We start from the raw sequence: 20,489 nt of genomic DNA, 5'->3' as shown, positions 1-20,489 counted from the left end.
GGGAATTATTGACCTCCAGAGTTTTGAAATGGCAACCCACTCCAGTGTTCTTGCCTGGAGAATCCCAGGGACAGCAGAGCCTGGTGGGCTGCCGTCTCTGGGGTCGCACAGAGTCGGACACGACTGAAGCGATTTCGCAGCAGCAGCAGCAGAGATTTTGTTTTAACTGAAACGGGAGACACACGGTACATCCCTCTGCTCTGAGACAGGCTCCAATTCCTATATATCCACTCCACCCCCAAAGCCAGACACACGCACCAACTAAGGCACCCCCAAGGGGACAGACACACTTTGGCAATGAGGTCCCTCCGGAGGCCCAGGGTGTGAACAGCTGCACAGAGGGCTGTGTGCTGTGGAGTCAGCACGTTAGGAGGTGGGAGGGGGCTGTGGGCAGAGAAGGAAGGAGTCTCAGGTCCTGATGGATCAGAAGAAAGAGAATGGGGAGAGGTGGTCAGGACACGGGAGACAAGAAAACCAAGGATGACCCGATAAAGGACAAAAAGCAGAAAATGCAGGAAACATGGGAGCACCAAGAGAAAAAGGCAAAACAGGGTGTGGGGAAACACAAAACCCAGAAGGAGACAGAGCAGAAGGAGGGAAGGGAACAGAAAGGAGAGTGAGGAAGGGTGAAAGGAGGGCGAGAGGGAGCTGGACTGGGACTTCCTAATGCTGTACTTACCCAGCCTTGCGAGATTCCACAGAAATAGAAGCTGGAAAAACAGCATAAGAAACTATGTTAATGATTATCTTTCATGTTTTTCTTAGAATGATAGCCTTGTTACCAGCCCCAAGGCCAGATGCAGAAGGGAGTATGACTGGGATCATGAAAGCACGGACCTTGGAACACCGGGTCAGCGCCAGGCATGAACGCTGCCTACGCACTTGCTGATTGTTCCCGAGACTGGCCCAGAAGGGAAAGGCCTGGGGTGAAAACAAGGAGATCTGGACTATGTCAGTATAGTCCATGACATTTAGGAGTATGTGCTTAAAACAGCACGTGTCTTGAGAAAGATAAGATCAAAGACAGTCTTGTAGTCTGCAATTTGGAATAAAAGCTGGACTCAGAGTGGACTCTGCACCTCATTCCAATAGAGGCTGCAGGTCCCCTGACCCATTGCACCAGATTTGGTGTTCTGTCTTCATTCTCGAGGCTCGCTCCTGGACTGTTAAGGCAACAGTTGGCACCCAGCGTGGGGCTGGAGCAGAAGACCTCTCTACGAGTACAAGTGAAACTGCAGGACGCAGAACCTGGGACGATGGAGCGGCCTCTGAAAATCTCCACTGGTAAGTCTTTCAGGCATTTAATCGGGGTTAAAATGGGAAATGTTGAGAGTGCAGAACACTACTGCCCGTATATTTGTTTATTAAGACAGCTCTTGAAAGTGGGAGGAGTTTCTATTAGTGAAGGGCAATTATTAGAATTGTTACAAGCAGTGGATAAATACTGCTGCTGGTTCCCATCAATAGGGACCTTAGTTTTAAAAGCCTGGGAAAAGATTGGAGCTGAGTTAAAGAAAGAATATGCGAAAGGAACTCCGCTCCCTGTTTCTATTTGGAGTACGTGGGCATTAATTAAGTCAGTACTGGAACTTTTACAGACTTCTGATTCTTCTGATGAAAGTGATGATGACTCTTTTGAAAAGCCTCAAAGTCCAGAGTATGTGAAGCCAGAGGGAAAGGGCAAGCCATCTGCAAAACCCGCTCCCTCAGCTCCCAAGGAGGGTGATGAGGGATTTTTTTCTCCACCTCCTTCCCACTGTTCTCCATCCCTACCACCTGCTTTTGCAGGAAACATTTTCAGTCGAGAGTCTATGCCCACTCCTCGCCTTTCATCCATACAGAAAGGAATTTTACAAGCACAACGGGAAGGAGATTTAGAGGCTTTTTGTACTACCTCTCCTATGACTATTCATGAGAGTATAGCTCTTGGTGTTGATCCTAACAACCCTAATGGAGTCTATGAGGCTGTTCGTGAGCCTTTTCCTTTTAAAATCCTAAAGGAATTAAAACAAGCAATACAAAATTATGGTGTAAATTCCCCGTTCACGGTAGAAATAGTTCAGAGTGTGGCAGAGGGCAATCGCCTCATTCCAGCAGATTGGTTGGCATTAGCAAAAACAGTCTTGACCCCAGGGGAGTTTCGTCAGTTTAGAACTTGGTGGCAGGATCATGCTGAGACTCTGGCTGCACACAATCAGACTCATAATATCCCTATTTCCTTGGAACAACTTATGGGGATAGGTCCATGGGGGAGAGTGCAAGATCAAATACGTATGAATGATCAAGCCATAAAACAATTGCGAAGCTGTTGCTTGAGGGCCTGGGAGAAAATAGAGTCAATAAGCCAGACTTCTGTTTCCTTTCAAAAAGTTGTCCAGGGGCCTAAGGAGCCCTATACTGAATTTATTGCCCGATTACAAGAGGCAATCTCCCAGCAAGTCACAGATGCCAAGGCAGCAGACATCTTATTACAATTGTTGGCTTACGATAATGCTAACATTGATTGCAAAAAAGTAATGAACGCTTTCAAAGGAAAAGCTAGTTTAAATGATTATGTTAAGCTATGCCAGGGAGTGGGAACCGAATCCTTTAAAGGGGATTTATTAGCTCAAGCTATGGCTAGATTACAACTTCCTAAATTCCCCAGCACTTGTTTTAATTGTGGGAAACCTGGACATACTAGGGTTGAATGTAAGTTCAAAAAAGGGAACTTTCAAAAAGGTAATTCACAAAAGGGGAATGTCCCCAGCCTCTGCCCAAAATGTAAAAAAGGAAATCATTGGGCAAATCAATGTCGTTCTAAATTTCATAAGGATGGCACCCCCCTTTTGGGAAACGGCTCCCAGGGCAAGCTCCCAGCCCCATCAAACAAGGGAGCCTGTCCTGTTCAGACTCCACAGGTGTCTTCCCCAACTACTCCTGCCAGCAACAATAACGGTCAGAATTGTGGTGACCCAAGGACGAAAGAGCAGATGAAACCAAGGAGGGTCTTGCAATGCAGGAATGGAAAAACCAGACCCTTGTCGTCTTTCCCTCCCCCTTCTTGTAACTATTAATGGATTTCAAGTCCTCCTGAACAGTATAACCTGTCTCCCCTCCTACCCCATAGGAGGAAGGTATTTGCCTTACTCTTCCCTCCACCCAATATACATGCCTCATCCAATCAGCAAATGACCGACAAGACCCCTATCCCGCTCCTGTACTCCGGTTAAAAAGTGGACTAAAGACCCCTGTTCAATGTTGGTTCTCCCTTGAGCTGGCCCAGTGTTCTAACAGTGTCTCCCATTCTAATAAACTTTATTTCCCTCTCATTCTGTCTTATGTCTGGAAATTCTTTTCCCACCAGCACCTAGACCACAACATTTTTGGTGGCCTATATGGGGACTTGGGGTCTCTTCCCCACCTCCTCACTTCTCCTTTCTCATAGGGACCCTCTACAACAGGCAAGTGCTGTGGAAGCAACTGAGGAACTCTGGCCAGGGTTATCCTCTGGTGTGTTCCAAGGACCCCACAGCTCACTGAGCCCCAGTAGCTGCCACCCAAATGGGAAGGGTCTCTCCTTCGTCTTCTTTCCAACTGAGGACTAGGCCAACCAATGTTGTGTGGGCACGGCTCAGGCTCTTAAAGGCCATTAGGGTGCCTGCCACATGAAGACTCCCGTGAGCCGGTCCACTAGGAGGGTCGCAGAGCGGATCAGGCCACAAGGGCATCCGCCCCCAGGAAGACAACTTCCGTGCACCGTGTCAGGCACGTAGTGGTTGAAGCAAAGCAGGGACAGACCATTGTCCCCTGGCCACCGCCTCCCCCGTAGCATTGTAAGGCTGATTCCTCAGCCTTCTCCCCTGTCACGTTCACTTCTTTCCCTTTCGGTCCGGATTGATTTACAGGAGCCTCGGTGTTGCCTCTGAGCCATCCCAAGAGTGCCTTCCATGTTTCAGGCAATCGCCCAATGGTGAGTCACCCAGCTGCTCCCAGGGATCTCTGTCTTTCTCTGCCCAGGTCACGTGGTGCCTTAGCTGCACAGTTCTCAGAGGTCACCTCTCACTGTTGTACGCTACTGTTGGGATGGTCGGCTATTTTTGTGCCAAGAGTTGCACCGAGACGTCACTGAGACAAAAAAGGGACGACTTTTTGCCGTCGGTGACTCTCAGTACCCCCGTTTTATGGTGTATAGGCTAAGGATGGATTCTGGTATGTCTTGGGAGCCTTTCTCAGACTCACCCCTTGGCTACATTCTCAGAAACTAGAAAATTTTGACCCTGCAAAAGGCCTGCCCCAATACAAACTGGGGGACCCCACAAAAATGGCCTCTGAATGGCACACTAGGTTTTGCCAAAAGCAGAGAAAGGATTCAGAATTTCCTTATGTTCAGTCCTTCATGGCCCTCAGTTAAAATATGGATTTGAGGGACTCATGCCACATGTGTCTTTCTGTCGCCTCCCTATCTCCTGTCCCCTGCTGTGTCTCTCTCCATTAGATTTCCTAGACAACCCCTACTCGACCTTTCATATCCACATGATCTCTAGGAAAGAATTCTGAGGTTCCCTTTGGTCCAGGTCTTTCTCCTATATTCAAAAGCCTGAAGGATCAAAACTGTCCTCTATGCTTCTCTCTCAGGTGGGGAGAGAACCAAGTTTCCCCCACTCCTAAACATCCTAAAGAGTTCCCTGCTAACTACTGTTTCTCAGGGTGGGGAAGGATCAAGCTTCCCTCACTCCTGCAAATTTCCTTAACCCTTCAGATTCTTCTGATGGGACAAAGACCTCACTTCCCACCAGAGGGACAATCCAAGAATTTTATCAACTGATCTGTCCCTGATATCAGAGTCAATTTGAGCATAGTTGGTCTATAATTTAGGTGTAAAACTATGACTACAGAAAGGAAAGATGACTTTTTGACACAGGATGGCCATGATATTCTTTAGACTCCAGAGAAAACTGGTTAAAACAAAAATTTTTTTTCTTGGAAACTGCAAAACTGGTTCTTTTTGCATGTGCAATTAGAAACAACTAGCTTGTTAGGGAATCCTCTTACACTGTTGGTGGGAATGCAAACAAGTACAACCACTATGGAGAACAGTGTGGAGATTCCTTAAAAAGCTGGAAATAGAACTGCCATATGACCCAGCAATCCCACTGCTGGGTATACACACCGAGGAAACCAGAATTGAAAGAGACACGTGTATCCCAATGTTCATTGCAGCACTGTTTATTATAGCCAGGACCTGGAAGCAACCTAGATGTCCATCAGCAGATGAATGGATAAGAAAGCTGTGGTACATATACACAATGGAGTATTACTCAGCCATTAAAAAGAATACATTTGAATCAGTTCTAATGAGGTGGATGAAACTGGAGCCTATTATACAGAGTGAAGTAAGCCAGAAAGAAAAACACCAATACAGTATACTAACGCATATATATAGACTTTAGAAAGATGGTAACGATGACCCTGTATGCGAGACAGCAAAAGAGATACAGATGTATAGAACAGTCTTTTGGACCCTGTGGGAGAGGGCAAGGGTGGGATGATTTGGGAGAATGGCATTGAAACATGTATAATGTCATATGTGAAACGAATCGCCAGTCCAGGTTTGATGCACGATACAGGATGCTCGGGGCTGGTGCACTGGGATGACCCAGCGGGATGGTACAGGGGAGGGAGGTGGGAGGGGGGTCCAGGATGGGGAATATGTGTACACCCATAGCGGATTCATGTTGATGTATGGCAAAACCAATACAATATGTAAAGTAATTAGCCTCCAATTAAAATAAATTTATATTAAAAAAATAAATAAAAAGTTATTCATCCCTAAAATAAATAAATAAATAAAAGCCCTGCCTAGGGAAAAGCTTGAAGTTAACTCTTTCTATGTCCCTGAAATACACAGCCCACTTTGCCTGAGACCTCAGCCTTGGGCAAATTAGAACTTCAGCAAAAAATAGCAGTTGGGGGGGGAAGGTGGTTCAAAGAGACATTGTAAATCTCAGGCAGAAAACTATGAGATCTCTGTCTGTCTATCTGGATTTATGTGTGTCTCAGTGTGTGTCTTTTTTTTTTTTTTTCAATAATATTGCTGAAGTTGTGAGTTCTAATTTAATTGGCCTAAAGAAAAGTAAGTGCTTACAAATCAGACAATTCTAAATACAAGAGAAATTAATCTAACTGAATTTCAGATTCACGTGAATTGGGAAATATTCAATATTAAATATCTAGTATTAACATTTGTTTGCTAATCTAATATAGACATGTCTAAGAGTCATTAAGATTAAGCATATTTTCATTGTACCTAGGTTTATTATAAGTTAAATATTTTATATTGTTATATCTGTCACAGGTTTGTCGGCAAGGAAGGTACCTCAAGTGAAAAAACTTCAAAAAAAATGTAAACGAGATAAGAGCTTTTAGATAAACTCTATTAAGATTAAAAACGTCTGTCTAAAACAGTTTCTCTAGATTTTGGTAACCTGGATTTCTAGGGTTGTGCTGAACTAAGTAACAGAAGTTTATTGAACAGCTGGGTCATTTCCAAATAAAATAAGATTCTGAAACATTCATTACTGAATACTAATTTACAGAGAAACTAAAGATTTTGGACTATTAATAAATAATGTTTGATGCCATCCTGAGATGTTCGCTAGAATTTTTTTGAGAAATTATCACTGGTATGTGTGTTCACCAATCTATAGAATGCTAATATAAAGGTCAATTCTTGGTTGCTTAAGGAAAGCAGGATGTGTGTGTTCAATAGAGAAGGTATGAGGAATGAAGTTACACTTTATGAAGGGGAAGGAAGTAGGTCTGACTTACCATTGGCTGTTCCACGATGGGAGAACAAATGGGTACAGAGAGTGATAAGAAGGCTTTATGGAAAGTGGACCCCAAGGGAAGAGTTTTGTGTATAAATAAAAGTTTTCTTGAGATGTTGAATTGCCTTTGATAATTGATTTTAAGTTTCTTTGCCTCTAAAGTGATCTGTTCTATGTTTACCTTTGAAATCTTCTTTGTTACTTTGGCTAAGTGAATATATTATTTCACAATGATCTATATGATTCTATCTGACTGAGTGTTATAAACCCTTCTGATATTTATTGACAAAACTGCCTAAATAGCTTGACTTCTAGCTGACTTTGGGATGCTTCAGAGGGCCCCTGAGACATCCCAAAGAGCTCTTAAACTACCTGAGTTCATTTGACATGTTAAATTGCATGGGAAATATTGTTGGAGGAGTGACGAATCTTCTCAGGTTAAATTGTATGGTTGATGTTACTTATATAGATATCCTAGAAATTATGTGAAATTCATGAAAATCTGATATGTCCTGGTAAAATGTTGTCAGTTATAATTCTAGTTATCATGTTAAAGTGTTACAAGTCACAGCAATGACCAGGCTACTTTGTCAATTACAATTTAATTAGATTTTAAACATGCCTTGTATGGTTTCACTCTCATGCCTTTAGAAAAATACTGCTAGTTCTTCAAGATGTATGGTAAAGACTTTTCTAAGATTAACTGATAAATTTTGTTTGTTTGCTATCTGATAAATTGGTAACAGACTGGAATTTAGTCTACTCTCTATGTTAAGAGAACAAAGTTTTCTTAGAACGAATCTTTCAATAACAGATTATGAATTTCTTTGCCTTTAAGTGATTTATATTTGTTTTAAAAATCTTTTGTTACTTTAGTAAATAAGTGTTATTTAAGATTATGGTACATGTAAAAGCTCATTCTGCTTCTACAAAAAATAACGCCTCACTGTTAGACTTGTGCTATCCTAATGTCCTTAAAACATGGCAACAGTCTACTCCTAAATTGGGGAATTAAAAATGGGTGAACAATAGCTGAAAATCAAAGAGTCAGGGCTATGGGAAATCCAAGATGGCCGCTTGGCTTTTCCCAGCTCCCTGACAAACCTCATTTTTATTTGATGGGTTAAAGCCTTCCCTGGCTACAGGGTTAATGCCTCCATAATGAAAAAATCACTGAATATTAAGTTTTGTAAATTGTTAAACTAAGTTTCTAGTTTTGTTAATTAAGGTCTAGTGTTTACTAAGACTCACTTCTGAGATAGTTCCTTGTTATGTTATATTGCTATAAGATTTAATTAAATTATTAAAAAGGACACTCTAAGTTTGTTTCTAAGGCTCATCTCAGTAATCAATCTTCAGATAAAGGTCAGATGTTCCATAATGTACAACCAGGAGATTAACACCAGCCTATAGCCATTTAACAAATGAAGTCAGATGACCTGGGGTATACCAGGCTCTACCTAATGAAAGTTTTTGACTTATAATTCTTGCTTGCTGCTGCTGCTGCTGCTGCTAAGTCGCTTCAGTGGTGTCCGACTCTGTGCAACCCCATAGACGGCAGCCCACCAGGCTCCCCCATCCCTGGGATTCTCCAGGCAAGAACGCTGGAGTGGGCTGCCATTTCCTTCTGCTTATGACTTTACTAATAACAGCTAGCTATAGCTATATTATTTTCTATGTCACTTGTTTCGGAGGATTATTTCTTACGTTAACAAATGTGTGACTGAGCCTGTGATACAATGCTGATATGCAGTTCCATATGAGATCAATGATTGTAATAATGTAACTCTAGATATGGGAAGAAGCAACAAGAGGGAATATTTTCCTGGACCAAGAGGCTAGTAAGACAGTGGTCCAGAGACTTGCTACTTGCAAGGCCTGGTCCAATAACAGCACACTGAGTGGCCTGTCAATGGAATATTCCCTAGACCTGGGAATGAGCCTTCCCAGCACCGTGGGACACAATGGCCATGAAATGGCCCCCAAACATGGTCAAATGTGTGGCTGTGAAGGGGCCCTGCTGACCAGAAGTTGGTACTTGCCAGCTGCGTCTACAAAGATTACATCATGACCACTGCAAGCTGCTGACCTTCGACACCGCCTGAAAGGAGGTCAGGGTGGAGATCAGAAATAAGGCACTCTGTGCTCTGGGAAAAACCCAGAAGAACCGGCCTTCAGATAGTCAGATGTTTTCAGGTAAAGATTTTATGAGCCCAAATTCTTGCATCTTCTCATACCTAGAGAAACACTAACGTCACAAACCAATGTCTGGTCCTGGTTCCCCTGGTAGCCCCGGGGCAGCTTTTCTACTTCTATTAATCTTTGGGCCATATACCTTTAACTTTCTTGTTAAGTTTGTTTCTTCCAGAATACAACAAATCTCCAAGTGGTAGGATGACAAGAATATTCCCTGACCAACACCCAGACAATGCTGAAACAAGCCACCTTATCATTCCATGGACTCTTATCTCCCTCCGTAAATGCACCTGACAGAGAGCAGACAAAGGGAACCCAGAGCCCCACGACGCCCCTGTACAGCCTGAAGAAGCCAGAGTGGTCATCGCCCCTTTTCCCCTGAGACTGGGTTCCCAAATGCCTGAGAAGGGAAATAGGTAGACAGACATGAGCAGGGTATCAAAAGAGGCCAAAGAATTAGCCCTAGAAATAAAGAGAGGGAGGAATATGGTGACCCAAGGACAAAAGAGCAGATAAAACCAAGGAGGATCTTGCAATTCAGGAATGGAAAAACCAGACCCTTGTCATCCTTCCCTCCCCCTTGTTGTAACTATTAATGGATTTCAAGTCCTCCTGAGCAGCATAACCTGGCTCCCCTCTTACCCTATAGGGAGAAGGTATTTGCCTTACTCTTCCCTCCACCCAGTATACGTGCCTCGTCCAATCAGCAAATGACCCACAAGACCCCTATCCCACTCCTTGTACCCTGGGTATAAAAGTGGACTAAAGACCCCTGTTCAATGTTGGTTCTCCCTTGAGCTGGCCCTCTATTCTAACAGTGTCCCCCATTCTAATAAACTTTATTTCCCTCTCATTCTGTCTCATGTCTGGAAATTCTATTCCCCCCCACACCTAGACCATGACAAGATTTACCATGCTGTGTCATGGAATTATCCCCAGCAACCCAATGAAACACAGCCCTTGATATAAGTAGTAGTCAGGATATTATTGTTACTCCTGGAGAGACACCAACTGTTATTTCAACAGGAATATTGGGACCGCTTCCACAGGGGACAGTTGAATTATTGTCAGGAAAATCAGGGCTGACTTCCCGGGGAGTTCAAATTCATACTGGAGTTATAGCCAGTGATTATGAAGGAGAATTGGAGGTTATGGCCTCTACTGCTCTTCCCTGGAAGGTTTCTAAAGGGGATAGAATTGTTCAGCTTTTAATTCTACCTTATGTGGGTATAGGACATTCAGACAAAAAGCAGAGCTCTGGGGGATTTGGAAGCACAGGAAAAGGCTGGTATTTTTCTCACTGAAAAAATTTTAGAATCCAGACCCACCTAACAAGTCAATATAAGTGGCAAAAGCTTTCAAGGTTTAATAGATACTGGAGCTGATGTTTCTATCATCAGCTCTCAACATTGGCCTAAAGTGTGGCTGACTAGGCCTGCTCCAATATCTATTGTAGGTCTGGGACAGGCACAGGGGCTAAAGCAGAGTGCTATGGTATTGTCTTGTTCAGGGCCTGATAAACAAGCAGCCACTATCTAACCTTATATTGCTGATATACCTGGCAATCTATGGGGTCATGGTCTCTTGCAACAATGACATGCTGAGATACATATTCCTTCAAATCAATATAGCGAGGCCAGTCACCGAATTATGTTCAGTCAAGGTTATATACCAGGATTGGGACTGGGCACAAATCAACAAGGAAGATTTATCCTTTGACTACTCAAGATTTCAAACCGCCCCCTTTTCATTAGTGGCCACTGCTGATATTAATCTTCCTCCACCCACACCTATACCTCTTAATTGGAAAACTGATCAACCTGTGTAGATAGAGCAGTGGCCTCCAAAATAAGAAAAATTGGAGGCTTTACATGAATTAGTTAATGAACAGCTTAGCAAGGGACATATTATTGAGTCCTTTAGCCCTTGGAATTCTCTGGTGTTATACAAAAGAAATCTGGTGAATGGAGAACGCTTACTGATCTGAGAGCTGTTAAGGCTATTATTGTTCCGATGGGTGCTTTGCAGCCTCGCCTCCCTAATCCTAGTATGATTCCAAGAAATTGGCATTTGTTTGTTATTTTTATTATTATTGATTGTTTTTTCACTAGTCCTTGACACCCTGATGATCAACATAGATCTGCCCTTTCAGTTCCTTCCATTAATTTAAAGGAGCCACATAAAAGATTTTAATAGTCTGTATTATCTCAGGGTATGCTTAACAGCCCCCTATTTGTCAACATTTTGTAACCAAGGCTTTACACCCAGTGTGACAACAGTTCCCTCATGCATATATCAGGATATATTATGTGCCTTACCTGAAGTTGATAGCCTAAAGGAATTGTTTTTAAAGCTAAAGGAATGCTTGGAGTGTGCTGGCTTGTATATAGCTTCTGATAAATTACAATACACTGAACCTTTTCAGTACTTAGGAAATATAGTCACGCATACTACAATCAAACCACAAAAGGTGCAAATACGCAGAGACTCAATTAAAACTCTAAATGACTTACAAAAATTACTAGAAGATATTAACTAGATTCGACCTAAGTTAGGGATTCCAACTTATTCTTTATCCCATTTATTCTATTAAGAGGGAATCCAGAGCTTAATAGCTCCCGAGAGCTAACTCCTGAGGCTGAGAAAGAACTATCAATTATAGAACAAGCTGTACAAAAATGCCAAATAGACAGAATAGACCCTTTGGCGCCTCTCCAGTTGTTTATCTTCCCTACCCCTCATTCCCCTACTAGGTTGATTATGCTAACTCCTTTAATAGTTGAATGGATATTCATAGCTAATTCACAAACAAAATCTATTACCCCTTATTTAGATATGATAGCCACTATAATTCTCAAAGGAAGAGGGCATGTTCAATAGCTTACTGGACATGATTCCTGCCTTATTTGCACTGCACTAACTTCCAAAGAATTAAAATATTCTCTTCACAATTCATTATCTTGGCAACTTGCTTTAGCTGACTATGTTGGGCAAATCGACAGACACTGTCCTGATTTACCTATCTTATAGTTTTTAAAATAAACAAGATGGATTTTGTCTAGAATTACTAGTGTCGACCCCATTCCCTCAGCTCCTCCTATTTTTACAGATGGCACTAGCTGAGGTAAAACAGGATATACAGGCACATTTATGCTAGTTATTTAAACACCTGGATATTCTACGCAACGAGCAGAAATTCTAGCTATTAATCACACATTACAAAATATTCCCCAAACAAGTAACATCTTATCTGATTCTCAATAGTCTGTACATGTTACTAAACATATAGAAATAGCAACTATTAAGGATACTATCCCATCCACATTGTATACACTTTTTACAAATTTACAAAAGGTGATTAGATACCAACAGTCTCCATTCTACATTACTCATACTCCAGCTCATACTGATTTACCAGGGCCTTTAACAGAGTTCAGTTCAGTCGCTCAGTTGTCTCTGACTCTTTGCAACCTCATGGACTGCAGCATGCCAGGCCTCCCTATCCAAGGCCTCCCTATCCATTACCAACTTCCGGAGTTTACTCAAACTCATGTCCATTGAGTCGGAGATGCCATCCAATCATCTCAGAGATGACCAAGCCAATGCCCTTTTATTTCCAGAATTTATAGAAGCATCAGCCCTTCATGATCTGTCACATTGTAATTAAAATATTTAAAAACCAAGTTTCATATCCCTTGGGCTCAAGCTAAACAGATTGTATGGCCTTATCCTACATGCCAGATGGTTGTGATAACCACATCTCCAACAGAAGCCTTGGGAGTTAATCCCCGTGGCCTGAAGCCAAATCAGATCTGGCAGATGGACATAACTCACATTCCACCCTTTGGAAAGCTTGCTTATGTACACGTCATAGTTGATACTAACTCTAAGTTTATCTGGGCAACTGCTTGCTCTGGGGAATCTACAAAACATGTTATTTCACATTTGCATAGTTGCTTTACTACTATGGGCCTCCCACAAAATATAAAAACAGACAATGGCCCGGCTTACACTAGTTCTACTTTTAGGGATTTTTAAAAAGGCTTGGTCTATAAAACATCATACATGAACTCCCTATAATCCCCAAGGACAAGATATTGTAAAATGAGCTAACAGATCTCTTAAAGAAATGCTACAAAAACAAAAAGGTGGGAAATGGAATGTCACTTCCTCTACAGTAAAAATTATATAAAGCATTATTTATTTTAAATTTTTGCATCAAGATAATGATTTCACTGCAGTAGAATGACATTTTAAAAAGGAACAAAAAGAAATTCACCCCAAACCACCTGTTTGGTGATGTGATCCAGTAACACGTTCATAGCACAGGGGGACTCTGACAACCTGGGGGAGGGGTTTCGCTTGTGTTTCACCAGGTGATTCAGAAACACCCCTTCACGTCATCTGAAAGCATCTTTTCCGTGGAACGTTGCACCCCCAGAAATAAGTTTCAAAGGCCTGAGTCTGAAACAGACAAAGATAACGATTCCTCTCCCGTTGACTTATCGCAACAAGATCCCCACTTGGGGATAAAAAATTAAAAGATTAACACAGAAATCAGAAGAGATCTTAGAAAATAAAGGGAATGCTGTCACTCCTAACAATCTGCCTGTTGCCGTGTTTGCTCTTATCACCACCACAGTGAGTGTACCCTTAGCAACAGCTGAATCTAAAAATTAAACTTATTGGGCATATATACGTAGCCTCCCATTACTAAAACCCGTTGACTGTGGGGATTCTATGATCCCCGTTTATGTTTATTATTCTTCCTGGGTACCAGGACCTAAAGATACACGCCTTCCTCTTTTTAAACAAGAGGAAGGGACTCCCTTCAATGTTACTTATGGGTATGAATCCTGGCCAACTTGTATAGGACCAACTACAAGATGTCTTAAATTGTCTATGCAAGCCTGGCTGTCCAGTAATTCTTTAAATAGTAACTATGTTAAGGTTCAGCTACATCTTCTTGTGGTCTGAGTTTTGCTTATAACAACTCAGAACCCGATGTGAAATCGCTCAGTCGTGTCCGACTCTTTATGACCCCTGTGCTGTAGCCTGCCAGGCTCCTCGTCCACGGGATTCTCAAGGCAAGGATACTGGAGTGGGTTGCCATTTCCTTCTCCAAGGATCTTCCCTGACCCAGGGATTGAACCTGGGTCTTTCACATTGCAGGCAGACGCTTTACCGTCTGAGGCACCAGGGAACCCCATAATGACACCAAATTGGACAGACCTTTATTCGAGCATCACAAGCTGTAGACTGAAAAGCAAGATCGTATTCAGTGGGGTAATTGCAGCGGGACTGAGGGAATAATTTTGATTAATGGTTCCTATGGAATTGTATGGGACTGGTCCCCTAAGGGGTATGCAGTCTCTAATTGCTCTCATCAAAAGCAGTTCTGCTATCCTCACAAAAGGCTGTGTTGGCAGGGACATAAAGTCTTTAACCATACTAATTTACCACTCTTCAGATCATCCAATTATATGGCATGGTAGTGGCATGTCACCCCCTTCCCACAATTAGATCAAGGAAGAGGGCAAGGAGGGATTTGGAAATTAGCTTTAAGTCTTAAAAGATTCCAAATTTGGGATGGATATTATTCTGATAAAATGAATTATTCATTGACATTTAATACCAGTACAAATTGGACATTTTATATTCAGGCTTGCATGAGAGATCCTTATGTGCTCTTGAAAGGAACAATTTCTATCAGTGAAAGTGTACAGGAACTTTCTTGCCAGGACTAAAAATTATGTACCTGCTTAAATTCTTCACTTTATAATTTAATCACTCATTTGTTATATTAAGAAGAAGATTGGGGATATGGCTTCCAGTAAATCAAACCAGACCTTGGGAAGGCTCCCTTGAAACACATGCTCTTTTAAAGGTTATAAAGAAAGTACTGCAACGTTCTAAAAGGTTTATTGGACTTCTTATAGTAGCTATTATGAGAATTACTGCTATAGCCACAACCATGGCAGTAGCCGGGGTGCCACTGCATCAAACTATACAAATGACTGCATTTGTCCAGCAGTGGCACCAAAATGCAAGTTCTGCCTGGGGAAATCAAGCTCACATAGACCAAGAAATTAATGAACGATTGATTGATTTAGAAAATGCAGTTCTCCTACTAGGGGACAGAGTACAAAATTTAAAATTACAAATTCATCTGAAGTGTGATTGGAATATCTCTTTATTTTGTGTCACACTTCATAAGTATAATCAAGTGCATATACTTGGGATCAATTATCTAAACATTTGAGAGGACACGTTTGTAATAATCTATCCTTAGATATTTCCCAATTACAGGCTACTATTTCTAATATGCAGAATGCTCACTTACAACTACTCCCAGAAACTTATTTGAAGAAATTGAGGAAGGTTTACATAAACTAAACCCCTGTAGGAGGAGGATTGCTTAGTACTATAATATCAGGATGTATATTTTTGACTGTTTTGTGTCTAATCCTCAGATGATAAGAGAAACCGAAAGAAATCATCCAAGAACTGCTGAAGAAAGAAGTTGCTCGATTGGTGTATCTACGCCTGCAAAAATAAAAAGGGGGAGATTTACTGGGAATTCCTAATAATGTACTTACCCAGCCTTGAGAGATTCCACAGAAGTAGAATCTGGAAAAACAGCATATATTAAGAAACTATGTTAATGATTATCTTTCATGATTTTCTTAGAATAATAGCCTTGCTACAAACCCCAAGGCCAGACCCAGAAGGGAGTATGACCGGGATCATGAAAGCATGGACTTTGGAACACCGGGTAGGCGCCAGGCATGAAGACTGCCTACGTACTTGCTGATTGTTCCTGAGACTAGCCTGGAAGGGAATGGCCTGGAGTAAAAACAAGGAGATCTGGCCTATGCCAGTGTAGTCCATGACATTTAGGAGTACGTGCTTAAAACAGCACGTGTCTTGAGAAAGATAAGATCAAAGAAAGTCTTGTAGTCTGCAACTAGGAATAAAAGCTGGACTCAGAGTGGACTCTGCACCTCAGTCCAATAGAGGCTGCGGGTCCCCTGACCCATTGCACCAGATTTTGTGTTCTGTCTTCATTCTCGTGGCTTGCTTCTGGACCGTTAAGGCAACAGGGAGCCAGGAAGAGAATATCAGACAACGTTGTTGCTGTTCAGTCACCAAGTCATGTCCGACTCTTTGTGACCCTGTGGACTGCAGCACGCCAGGCCTCTAGGTCCCTCACTGTCTCCAGAGTTTGTCCAAGTTCACGTCCACTGAGGATGTCAGAGGATGTCAGAGGATGTCAGAGCTTGGTGAGGATACCTTCTATGAGCAGAGGGAATCAGGAGTGCTGGGCAGAGCCTTAGTTCCTACAGAGAGCTGGCGGGCCCAGTACACCAGGCCAGTCTCATAAACCAGCAGGTTGATGGCTGCTGTCAGGACAGCCACAGCCAAGCGCTGGTCCGAGGTGCACATGTAGGCGGTGAGCCCATCAGTGCAGTCCTCATCACTGGACCGCTGGGGCTTCCCACCCAACTTCTCATAGGACTGGTAGAGTGGCCAGAGGACCAGAGCGCTGATGTAGAGGAGCACGATGAGCAGGGTGTGCACAACCTTGACGGGCAGCTTGTACTCCATGTTGCACAGCTGGACGTGAACTTGGGCAAACTCCGGAGACAGTGAGGGACATAGAGGCCTGGCGTGCTGCAGTCCACAGGGTCACAAAGAGTCGGACATGACTTGGTGACTGAACAGCAACTGGACAAAGGTGATGGAGTAGATGACGGAGGCCGAGAGGCAGAAGAGGGCGGCATAGTAGGTGTAGGTGTCGAGGAGGTGGTACCAGAAGAAACGAAGGGGGACCGGAGCTTACATAACTAAGCAATGAAGATGATGAGGGTCACAGTGAAACAGAAGCACCAGATGGCCATGGACCAGTTGCCTACATCCCCTCTCCCAGTGCCCATGCTGGCCACCAGCAAGAAGGCCACATAAGTGGAGAACAGCTGCAGCAGGCAGAGGTAGAACCATATGGTGTCCAAAGAGATGGACAAAGTGAATGTCCTATTGGTGGACATGGTGCTGTGATGGTCAGGCCTGTCACTGACACCAGTACGGCAGTGGTCTTCGCTGAGGACCCATCAGAGAAAGACCTAGCTCTGGAGGTGGATTAAGTCAGACGTTTGGAAATGACACAGGGCCCTGTGATGGCTGAGGCTCAGAATCTGTGGAGTTAGAACCAGACACTTGGTAACAGCACAGCTGCTCTACAGTTATTCTCCCCACCGGTCACCCTTGGCTTTGTCAAGAGACTTGTCTTATCTCAAAGGTGGGTTGGGTCTCGCCACAAAGCCAAGCACATTTTTTAACTCTCTGCACTGCATGCCATTATCTACAGCCATACAGGGTACAAGAATGTGCTCAGTCGTGTCTGATTCTTTGTGACTCCATAGGCTGTAGCCCACCAGGTTTCTCTGTCCTTGGGACTTCTCAGGCAAGAATACTGGAGTGGATAGCTGCTTGCTATTCCAGGATATCTTCTCCAAACCAGGGATCAAACCCCTATCTCTCGCATCTCCGACACTGGCAGGTGGATTCTTTACCACTATTGCTATCTGGAAGCTCTGGTTACAGTGATGGTTTTCTACAATCCCAAGTTTCAACTCTCCCCAAATTGAAAAAAAAAAGTTTTTAATTGTTTAGTAACAAACTTTGACTTGAACAAAGTTGAGACAATTTATGTTGCCGAAACACTAACATGTTTGATTATAATTCAGTTGCCAAAACACTAACGTGTTTATTTCAAGGTGCTTTGAGACACAAGGCCGAGTGTTATGGCATATAGAGTAGATTCACCATGTCCTGTCCAACTTAGAAATTCTGAATAACGAGCACATCTGAGCCCATGAGTTCAGAAAAGAAGTAGTGGATTGCATTGTTAATGCAATTATTTTTAGCTGCGCTGCATGGTATGTGGAAATTCCCCAACCTGTGTTTGAGCCTGTGCCCCCTTCAGTGAAACAACTACTGGACCACCAGGAAAATCTGATAATCCATTCGTGGATGAGAAAACTAAGGTGAAAAGGCTGTAAAAGTGTAAACCCCAGATAAAAATAGCAAAGCTGTGGGTTTGAGCACTTTGCTCTACAGCCCACATGTCAGCAGGTCCCTTGTGGGTGGGAGTTCTGGGACCCAGGACCCACCTTCAGGCCCACGGCCTCCTTCCACAGTAACCTGGAGACACGTGTCCCGGCCTGTCCTCCCTGCAGCCATTACTAGAAGGAGCTGCCATCGGAGGAGACACAGCCCCACCCGGAGGAGGGCAGCTTCAGGTCTGAACAGAGAGGAGCCCATGGGGTGAGAACAAGGCCCTAGGGACAAGATGACATGGGAAGTAGGGACTGTTGTGGATCCCCTCCCCCAATTTTGCTTTCACATGTGACTCATCTGCATTGGGGAAGGGAGACCCCAACTCAGCATGACTCCAAGCATCATGGAGCATCATGGAAGAATCACAGAATAAATTAACATAATGTCTGACTCTTAAGCTCCAAAACTGCCATCCAGGTGGGAGTTTGGAAAGATCTAGAAGTAGTCCTACCTGTGAGGATTCTCCTGGCCTGGGAGACAGGTTAGCAACTTCCAAGCTGGGAAGAAGGGACTGGAAATCAACAAGGATGCTGTGTCTGAGGCTGATGTATACATCCCAGGGAGTGGGTGGGGATGGATGGATGATCACCCCCTTTTAAGGGCAGGAGCTGAAAGAGGAGGCCCCTGTAGGACCCCTGGGAGGTGACAGCCCTGAGAATGCACCTGGGACTGGGGTGGGGGTGGGGGGCAGAGTGGAGATGACTGGGGGGATCCCAGGGTCCCAGGGACCCTGAGGCAGTCTAGTACATGTCTTCTGACCCAGAAGAGACGCAGGCATGGAGCCAACCTTCCCATGGAGGAGGGGCCTGGACTGGAACTGAGACAGGAGAACAGGGGCCTGAAGGGGTTTCAGGGCTGTGACAGGGACACATGGCCAGAGTGGCAGGGACCCTGGAGACCATGGAATTGCCCAGGTCACCTGCCCAAGACAGTCCCGCCAGCCAGAGCTGCAGTCCTGCTCATATAGGGGCTCCTCCAGGGTCCAGTGTGTTGGGGGAGTGAGGCCCCTCCCAGCCCGCCCCCTCCTCAGGGACAGCTGCCCTGTTTCCAAAGGACTATTTGCTGAGACGCCCCCAGGCCTGAAGGGCCAGCAGACTGAGCCCTAGCCAGCTTCCTGCCATCAGGGGCCTTGTTGCCTTTGCTGATAATAAACCCTGGGAAAAGCTGAGGCTGGAAAGAGAAACAGAGAGCAAACCTGAGAACCTCCCTGGACTCACAAAGCTCCTTGAGCCCCAATTGCCAGTGGAGCCCTGGAGCCTGTGGGCCTCCCAGTGGGCATGCCAGAGGTGGGGAGGGGCACTGGGGTGAGGGAGGCTGGGGTGTCCTGCTCGCTGTTTGCCAGTCTATTCCCACCAACCTCCCAGAACTCATCTGGAATTTCCTTCCAGGGAGAAATGACAACTTTGGATCCAGGGACAGAGGGGGTTCCCTGGTAGCTCACCTGGTAAAGAATCTACCTGGAATGCAGAAGACCCTGGTTCGATCCCTGGGTCAGAAAGATCCCCTGGAGAAGGCATAAGCTACCCACTCCAGTATTCTTGGGCTTCCCTGGTGGCTCTGACGTTTTAAGAATCCACCTGCAATGGGGAGACCTGGGTTAGAACCCTGGGTTGGGAAGATCTCCTGGAGAAGGGCATGGCAACCCACTCCAGTGTTCTTGCCTGGAGAATCCCCATGGACAGAAGAGTCTGGCGGACTATAGTCCATGGAGTTGCAAAGTGTTGGGCATGACTGAGCAGCTGTGCACAATGGGACAGAGGGAGGGCTTGGGGAAGGAGAGCCATGGGTGTTCCTGCTGTGTGACCCTGGGTAAGGCATGTGCCACTCTGGGCCTCAGTTGCCCAACTGGGAAGCAGCAGGTTTGCCTGAGTTCCCCAGCAGCCCCTCCTCCACTCTAATATGTGAGCTTGGACACAGTGCCCCTGTCAGAGCACAGCCTGGATGTGGCTGAGCCCTGCCTGCCCAGCAGCCAGGCACGTGGACTGGAAGACAGGGAGCTGGGAAGGTCATGGCCAAGATAAAGGAAGGAAGGAAGGAAGGAGGAGGTGCCAGAAGGGCAGAGAAGGAGGGGAGATGGTCACCAGAGTTACAAGGAGGCTCTGGACCTTTGGCAGACATTTCATAGCTGGATGATCCTGGGAAAGTGACTCACCAGAGCCTCAGTTTTCCCATCTGTGCAATGGATTCAATACCTACTTTAATTAACGAAATCATGTGAACAGCTTATCAGAAGGCCTGTCACATGGCACACTCAATCCATGCCAGCTGTCTGTTCTCCTCCCCTGCTCCCTCACAGAGGACCCAGAAGGCCCTGGCCCCATTCTGGACATAGCACATACAAGCTTGATTTGCTCCAGATCAGAG

At 44.4% G+C, this 20,489-nt stretch overlaps 1 protein-coding gene across 2 annotated transcripts; it reads left to right on the top strand.

Annotated features, from left to right (window-relative positions):
- Positions 1-192: 192 nt before the first annotated feature.
- On the top strand, positions 193-9,858 carry LOC133234152 (endogenous retrovirus group K member 19 Gag polyprotein-like). 2 transcript variants are annotated; one of them, XR_009732046.1, is made up of 3 exons: positions 193-1,284; positions 3,888-3,952; positions 9,178-9,858. XR_009732046.1 is itself a non-coding variant. In XM_061394371.1 (2 exons), the coding sequence occupies exon 1, from the start codon at positions 1,257-1,259 to the stop codon at positions 3,054-3,056; it is 1,800 nt and encodes a 599-aa protein (XP_061250355.1). In that variant the 5' UTR covers positions 217-1,256; the 3' UTR covers positions 3,057-3,952; positions 9,178-9,858. The 2 variants fall into 2 exon arrangements, 1 of the variants encoding a protein (XP_061250355.1); XM_061394371.1 differs by having other exon boundaries at positions 217-3,952.
- The last annotated feature ends 10,631 nt before the right edge of the window (positions 9,859-20,489 follow it).

This window comes from Bos javanicus, chromosome 21 (genome assembly GCF_032452875.1).
Source record: "Bos javanicus breed banteng chromosome 21, ARS-OSU_banteng_1.0, whole genome shotgun sequence".
NCBI lineage: Eukaryota > Metazoa > Chordata > Mammalia > Artiodactyla > Bovidae > Bos > Bos javanicus.
Note: the sequence above shows the minus strand (reverse complement) of the source record. Positions and strands in the feature narration are given on the sequence as shown.

Coding starts and splice junctions, on each gene's coding strand:
- LOC133234152 (XM_061394371.1), top strand. CDS start 1,257: ATGGAGCGGCCTCTGAAAATCTCCACTGGTAAGTCTTTCAGGCATTTA.